The sequence below is a fragment of the Pyxicephalus adspersus genome, chromosome 7 (assembly GCF_032062135.1).
Source record: "Pyxicephalus adspersus chromosome 7, UCB_Pads_2.0, whole genome shotgun sequence".
NCBI classification, from domain to species: Eukaryota; Metazoa; Chordata; class Amphibia; order Anura; family Pyxicephalidae; genus Pyxicephalus; species Pyxicephalus adspersus.
The window spans coordinates 17790633-17798920 of record NC_092864.1 but is presented as its reverse complement, the minus strand read 5'-3'; the positions used below and the strand labels follow the sequence as shown (position 1 = coordinate 17798920).

Below are 8288 nucleotides of genomic sequence, written 5' to 3'. Positions count from 1 at the left end.
TACAGTGAAGAATCCAGATGCAAAAAGTTCCCTCATGTGCTTTGTAATGATCTCAAAGTGAATAATTGAGAAGAGAGTTCTCTATATGGACCGTTTATGTATTTATACAGGGTGTTCCCCCCTTAAACGTCTCTTCTCGAGAGTGAAATAAAAAATTTCAGTCGGGCAGGTAACATCACCTGTCCCCTCTACAATAGAGGACCTGCCTGTTTGCCATTTTTTATTTTTTGGGCTGAGTTCCACCTTAAGTTGAAATGACTTGTCTATTAAAAATATATGAATAAAAACCATTAATTCAGTTTTATTATCAAGTTATTGTGAAATTTTAAAGGATTTCTAAGCTGAACAACACAATTTTAATGTATTGTTCTGTGTCAATAATTATATGTGGTGATTGCATTCATTTTTTTGTTCTTCGGGTAAATGCATTGTCTGCAAGAACAGTAACTAACCACTGATCCTGCCAAAAATCCAGTGTCCTTATCATTTGCTATGCACTAAACTGACATCTCAAACAATGTTATCAGCCTTCCAAGTTCTTTTCAGTGCTTTTTGTGCTCTACCCCTATGTTATGGAGAGTTGGGCATTGCTGTAATCCTGCCTAAGGCTGATAATGTGTCCCCTTCATATATACAGCACAGAGTGTTGTCACCATACGCAGGAAGGGTATTACTGTTAGGACAAAAGGAGAAAATAAAGATGTACTTCAAATAAACTAATGCATCTTCCATATCCAAGGACTGGTAAGCAGTAATATTTTATCTGTTTCTTGGAAAACAATAATTTATTATTTAGCTTGCAAACTTTAAAAGGCTCCAGCACACTGAATATTACTGTTACCAGCAGACATCTGGATAGTGTTAGTAGTAATAGAATGAAATACATTAGAAACAAATTACACCAAACTGTACAGGAGATAGTGGGCTTCTGCCATCTTGTGGTCACGTCAGAGAATGCGGTCTTCAATGTTAAATTCACTTAATGCAGCCTGATGACATCCAATGTATGGATCCCTAAACAACACCCTTTTGCTAGGATGCAACACAGTGGGCCTGATTGACTACACTGGTCAACAAACATTTTCTTGCCAAACAGAATAAAGTAATTTTAGGATATCCTTGATGCACAGATTCCAAATATGATTTTGCTAGATAAGCTCTAGTTTTTAAAATAATGACCTCAGTAATAACTTCATGGAAAACAAATGAAACATGAAAATTAGGCAAACTTAAACTAGATGTGCCTATATTTAGAAAATTAAATTTTTGAAATAATGTCAATATATTCTTTATTCAGTATATTTACAGAACTAATCACAAAAAAATCTCAGTTTGTATGATTCCCTTTTATGCTGATGATCAGGACAATCACGTTGAAGGCTCCAGCAGTAGTCTCCCATCATGTGTGTATCCCATCTGCCCTGCTATCTTTCTTCCATCACCTTTATATCTTGATGGAACCCTTTGTTCCACACTGAAATCGCCATGTTTTCTCTGGAAATGTTTGCAATTGGCTATGGAGATAGTGTACCTTTATGCTCATCGTAGCCCCCAAATTCTTAAAGTTTTAAGTAATTTTTGTACCATTTCTTCATATTTTGTGCTTTATGATCACCCAAGAAGTTCTTGACAACCATGACATAGCTGTGCCAGGCAGAAGCTTCAGTACCAGTCATGTAACTTGTGAAAATTGAATCATTTATCGGTTTCTGATTCTGTGGTTCTTTCAAAGATTCCTGCTTTTAATTTTTCAGTACTCAATCCAGGGAAGAATCTACAAATGTATTTGAAGCAATCACCGTCCTTGTTCAGAGCTCTAACAAATTGCTTCATTAATCCTAACTTTATGTGTAGTGGAGGGAGAATGATTTTTTCTTTGTCAGCCATTGGCTCGTTAGTGATGTTCGCTGCACCTTTTTCAATGTTTTATCTTGGCGGCCATGTCACTTTTTCCCAGTGATCCTGCTTTGCTCTACTATCCCACAAGCAGATGAAACATGGGTACTTTGTGTATCCACTTTGCTGTCCAAGTAGGAATTTCACCATTTTTAAATCAACACATATGGACCATTGGTGTTCATAATAGCAAAGACCATTTTGATATTTTCATATTCTTCTTTAAGTTTTGTTGAGTGACCAATTAGAATTGGTGCATATTAGTTGTCATTATGCAGTAAAACAGATTTCAAACTTTGAGTGGAACTGTCTATGAAAAGCTGCCAGTCTTCTGCTCAGTATTCTGGTACTCCCATAAGGGCTAGTAGTCCAGGGATGTTACAACAGTACACAAAGTCTCTATCTTCACTGAAATATGGTCGGAGTGTCACCTCTCTTGTCCTATAAACCGTTATTTTAACTTCCGGTCCCAGACAGTTCTTTTCTTTTAGTCAAGATGCTAGAAGTTCAGATGCTTGTTTTGACAGACTTAGGTCACGTATTAAATCATTGAGCTCTTCTTGGGAGAACTGCTGGTTTGATGAAATACTTCCTTCATATTCACTTCCACTGCTAACTCCTGGATTACACTGCAAACCCTGTATATCCTCCATGTCGGATACAGGAATATCAGGGAATGTACTGAACACTGGTATGGGAACATCAGCACCACAGGTCTCCTTTCTGATTCCAGATCAGGGTACTCCCACTTGTTTTTCTTGTGACGATTGAAACCTTTTACATTCACAGGACAAAAATAACAATCAATATAATGATTTTTGGGCTCTCACCATACCATAGGTACACCAATTTCAAACGTTTCAGTATTCCATTTTTCCACTGACATGGACCCTCTACACAAGTTTTGCATACCATATGGGGAGTCCAATACTTATCTTGGTCACCCAGTTTAATACCAAAATATGCAAGATATGCTTGTTTCACAAATTCTGTAATGTTTCTTCTCAGTTTTTGCTGAGGATATTCACCACAAATGTAGCAAAATTTATTAGGGTCATTTAAACAACTTCTTCGTGAAAAACTCATATTTCTGTAAAAAAAAAAAAAAAGTATGAAAAAAAGAAGGCAAATGAAAGTTTAATAAAATAATGCTACATTTAATATATGAAATGCAATATGCTGTGTTAACATTTGTTGTTGGTGAAATCTTCCATTCTGAAGATTTTACCAACAATATACACATATACATGACCCCTATACCTGAAAGTATACCCAATCAGTGCTGTTGTTAGTAAAATGGCCCTTTGGTTTTGCCCTGCATGCCCAAAGCACAGCTTCACAGGTATTGTAAAACTTATTGTAGCCTCATTTATAGCATTCCAGACAATGCTGAAAACACAATGTTGTACTAAGTCAGTACAGTACTTACACACCTGAGAATATCCATCAAACATTTGGAGCATGCAATATTTCTTCATGTACTGTACATGGGACAAATAGTATTAGTGCTATGGAATTTCATGATCTCAAAATGCAAATAGTGCAGAACTTTTTTTTTTTGCATAATGTGTGGCAATGTTTCACATTCTTTTTAACGTCCTTATTGTTTTTTACATACTTCTTTCTTTTGTATTCCCTTAAAGTAATATTTCTTTGTCTTCACTGACATTAAGAACATTCTGTGCGTGTCATGTACTCGATTGTCGCAGTGACTCTATCAGCTCATAGTGCTGAAGGGAAATGTGTTAATCAGATTTTTGACAGATAGTGAAAGTAGTTCTGGCTCTGAAACATTTCACTTCTGCCGTGTTCTTCTGCTTCAATATTACCAAATGTAGACTAGGTAAAATATTATGTTCTTTCTTGTTCCCTTTATGAAAAAAATAATTAAAAAATAAACAAAATGAAAATTCTCATTCTAAATAGAAATGTAATTGCATAATTCTGATCAGGTGCAGCCCCATCTGCTGCCTATCTAAAAAATCAGATCAAGCAATTGCTTCCGTTGGTTGCAAATTGTTGGATTTAATTTTTCAATCAAATATGTAAAATTTAACATGGGATGTTAGCAGTTGCCAGTGTAAAGATGGTGCAATTCAGACAGCTTGGAAGAATGATGTTAAAACCAAAAATATTAAAAATCATATTTAAGCTTAATTTCAGTGAAAATAATATAGGATAGAGTATTAGAATTAGAGTAGCATCATTTTTGTCTATTTTGCCAAAATTAAAAATTAAAGGGTTTTGTTATGTGCAAAAGACAGCAGAATTGTTACAATAGAAAAAATTAAATATCCGTTCCTACTTTTGTGTAAAGGCTCCTGTAAATCCTGTCCCCATAGTACCCATGGGAAGATTGTATATCCTGCCAATACAGGCTAATATTATATCTTGTGTCTCACCCATTGGCCCTGATTTATTAAAGCCCTCCAAGGCTGGAGAACATGCACTTTCATCTGTGCAAACCTGGAATAGATTTTTGAAAGGTTGTTTGCTATTTGTTAGCAAATGTTTTCAGTCTTGGACCAGATTGGTTTCAGGTTTGGTGGATCACCCAGCTTCACTGATGAAAATGTATCTTCTCCACCCTTAGAGAGCTTTCATAAATCAGGCCCATCGTGCCAGGGCTAAGGTGTATGAAGATGAAGTGGCCACTTGAAAGGGACATGAAAAGGGCAAGACCTGCAGCCTTTTAGCTGATGACTGATAGATGGGACATACTTTGGCATTTTTTACAAGCTTAAAGACTTTGTCCAGGCCCTGGTTTCCTCAAGCTGCTAATTTACATGTGTTTCGCATTCAAATTGACTTCTATAGGAAGAAAAGGCGGCTCAGACACATACAGAGCTCATGTACATGAGTCGTTCTTCTACTCTCCATTATAGCCTAACATTATGGTTTCCTTTATTGTTCATACAGGTTCCTGACAAGTACTTTCGGATTCTCTTGAAATACTTGGATGGTCTGAAAGGCAGTGCACGTGAGACCACCATACAGAAAGCTGAGGCATACATGAAGGAGTGTGACAGCGCTGAGACACAGGAAGAGGCCGACTCAAAGAAGACAGAAAGAGTGCGAGAGGTGTTGCAGCTCTTGTCATAGTGCCCAGGAAATTCAACATACACTTAGAGCATGGAACATCTTGTTTTATCTGTACTGTAACTATACATATGTAACTAAACCAATCTGCAATGTGATATGTGCCTATCTCTTAAAGGAGGCCTTCATGGCCAAATGTAAAACATGCATTATAGATTTAGGGGTTCAACTTTCCCAACTGAGCCATCTAATCACCTTTTAAAACTATTAATCCATCAAAAGGTATTGTACCAGCAACTGGAGAAAATAAGGTTGTAATTGTATTATTTATCCAAAAAGCTTCTTGATTTGCAATTATTGGTGGGAGTATAGCTTGAGCCAAGCATGGCATATAATGAGAAAATAAAAAAGGCCCCCTATAAAAAATGTATTAGGATGTATATAACAAAATAATGATCAATATGCCCAGGCTTGAATAGTCAGAGGAGGTAATGTGGAATTTGTAGAAAAACCTTCATGGCTGAGGCTTCATCAAGGAAATAAACACAATGTAAACACTTATTCTGCTTAAATGTTATGTTCTTATTTGAGAAATAGTTTTATTTTACACTCATTCCCTGGAATTCCAATACAAATAATATTGTGTTAAAATACATCATGCTGTATGGCAGAGGTCAGCAATCTTTTTTGGCCACTAGGCCATTTTAGGGGTGGGCAGGAGCACACTAGGCCGGACTCTCTCTCGAGCCCTGTCCTAATGGCTCAGCCCCCTCTAGGAACGCCCCCTGAAGGGAAATACCTCTCTTCCGCAATGCATATGGAGGAGAGGGAATGTTCCCTCTTTACCCCGGCGATGGAAATGTTAACCCCGGCCCGGGGTAAATAGGGAAGGGAGCCACCACACAGAGGCTCAAGAGCCACATACGGCTACCGAGCTCCAGTATTTTGTTCCAGCGATGCGGCAGGTTGCTGGCCGGCATTAGGCCGTATTGGGCAGGGGGTGTTAAGCCGGAACAAACTACCGGCTATGCCTTATCTGGTCTAAAGGCCTGAGTTTGCTGACCCCTGCTGTATGCCGAACAAGATTGCACAAATATACTTCCCTGGACCCTATTCTCTTGATTAGTAAAAGAACTATACACCATATGATAGCTAGTTTTCTGTGGCAAGAAATGATTTTTCCCTTTGTGGAGATATGTAAAGAGGTAAATACAACATTTGTTGCTACTGTTATACTGCAAATGATAAATGTTCAGGATTATAAACAAAGTAGTGTAAGAAGCCAAGTACTGGTAGTACCCAGTCAGAATTATTTTTGCCCTAATTTTTATTCATTATTGAGTTCCTAAATATTTCTTTTTTATATATCTGTTTTAAATTTTATGTGTCATATCACAGACTGACCAAAGCCAGTGTTTTCTTGATGTTAGAATAATTGTTCAGAAAGAGCTACCTCATTGTAGAAGAATGTGGGATACATGTTCCATGGTTCTCTGATGTTTAATAATGTAGACTTTCCTCCATGGGACCCGATAAAAGTACAGTTCTGTATTTATGGTAAATTGGATCTGTCTTTTGTATGCCTGATTCTTTCAATGGCTTGCATGGTTGTGTTGCTGTGAAAAAGACCAATCAGCAACGGGCAATCCCAGAGCCTAAAATTCTTGTCCATTTCTCAAATGCAAAACAGAGAAGTGGAAAAGCTTTTAAGTGTCTGCTAACCTATTTTTATATACTCCACAACTTTTGTAATATTGATGCAACTTTAATAAAGAAATGCGTTACTTGCTATAGATGAATTTCACGCCTATGTTATTTATTTGCAAAAAATTCCTTTCCTTTTGCAAGGAAGTTTCTAAAGCTCATGAGGTCATGACCAATATCTGACAAGTTTCTAATGAGCGCCATTAGCAATGTCTTCAGGCATAAAGCTCACCCCTGCCACAGCCCAATCATGCATTCTGTGTTCAGTTTATGTTTATTGAATGTGTCTTCTTGTATGTCAGAACCTGCAACAGTTAGGAAAAGATTGCTAAAAGAATTTTCACAAAAAGGAATTTTCACAAAAGAATGTGCAAATACATTACAGTGTAACATATAGCAATCAAATGTCATTTTTTTTTCTTGAAGAACGTAAAAAATGAAAACAGTCCGGACTATTACAATTGGAGTAACAACCTTACATTCCTTTAGGGTTCTTTCAGGCTTGGAGTCTAAAACCAAGCCGCTCCAGGGTACATGAAAAACACCCAATAGCAGCAATTCACACCACGGAGCAATGCGTTTGCTCGCATTGAAGAACAGTTGTTCTCCTCTAGTGGAAGAACTGCTCTGCCATCACAAACACAAAGGCAAATGTGAGCAAACACAATGCCCTGTAGTGTAATTTGCTGCTATTGGGTGTAGAGCACCAATACTTCAAGTATGCATATTATTATTATTATTATTATTATCTTGAATTGATATGGTACGGACATATTACATAGTGCTTTACAGAGTCCATAGTCATTTGCTGGTCTGGAGCATTTAGGTGTAAGTTAATGCAATAATAAGTTGGAAAAAAATAAACAAATCTAGGTGCTACAATGGCCCAGTCAAAGTCCAGACCACATTGCAATTGAAATGCAAGACATTACAAGAGCTGTGTTCATACAAATGCTTTCAAACCTCAATGAACTGAAGCAATGTTGTAATAAAGGGATGGCCAAAATTTCTCCACAGCGATGTGAGAGACTGATAGTCATACAGAAAATAATGACAAGTTATTTCTGTAGAGGTGACTCTACAAGCTATTGAATCCTGGTGTGTACTTAGTTTTTCACACATGGCTTCTTCATTTTGATTTTGTTTTTGTTAATTAATAAATTAGTGGATTCTGTTGTGTGTTGTTTTTCACCTGAGGTTAATCATTTCATAACCTTCTAAGGACCAGATGATTTTTTATAATGTCCTGACATTAAACCCTAGAATTGGAGGAGGGGGTACTTTGTTTTTTTACATTACTATACTTTATTACCAGGAGTTGTAGACTTTTAAACATCACCACTATAAGTGCGTGTTAGATTTTCATTTTAAAACCAGCTAGTAAAATCTAGACAAGACATTCTTATGATAAGCATTCGTGGTTCAAGGAACCAATTTTTATCATACAAAGTAAAATTTTTATTTCCTGGTATTTGTGTCTCTTAATTGCCCAGTGAAATTTATTTCTGCCATGCCTATGAGTCATTTTGCTAAAACTAATCCAAGGCCATTAACCTAACCTGAACAAAGTCTACAGTAGATCATATCATTTTGATTTCTCACTGGTGTCTGCCACAATTACTATGCCCTCAGTCCAGCGTCGGGTGCTG

The 8288-nt window shown here is 36.9% G+C and overlaps 1 protein-coding gene across 1 annotated transcript in view; it reads left to right on the top strand.

The window, feature by feature from the left end:
- Nucleotides 1-5496, top strand: part of CHLSN (cholesin) — a 187762-nt gene extending 182266 nt beyond the window's left edge. The window contains exon 7 of the mRNA XM_072417714.1: nucleotides 4816-5496. Coding sequence (XP_072273815.1) covers nucleotides 4816-4998 — 183 coding nt within the window. The 3' untranslated portion in view covers nucleotides 4999-5496. The remainder of the gene's footprint in view (nucleotides 1-4815) is intronic.
- The last annotated feature ends 2792 nt before the right edge of the window (nucleotides 5497-8288 follow it).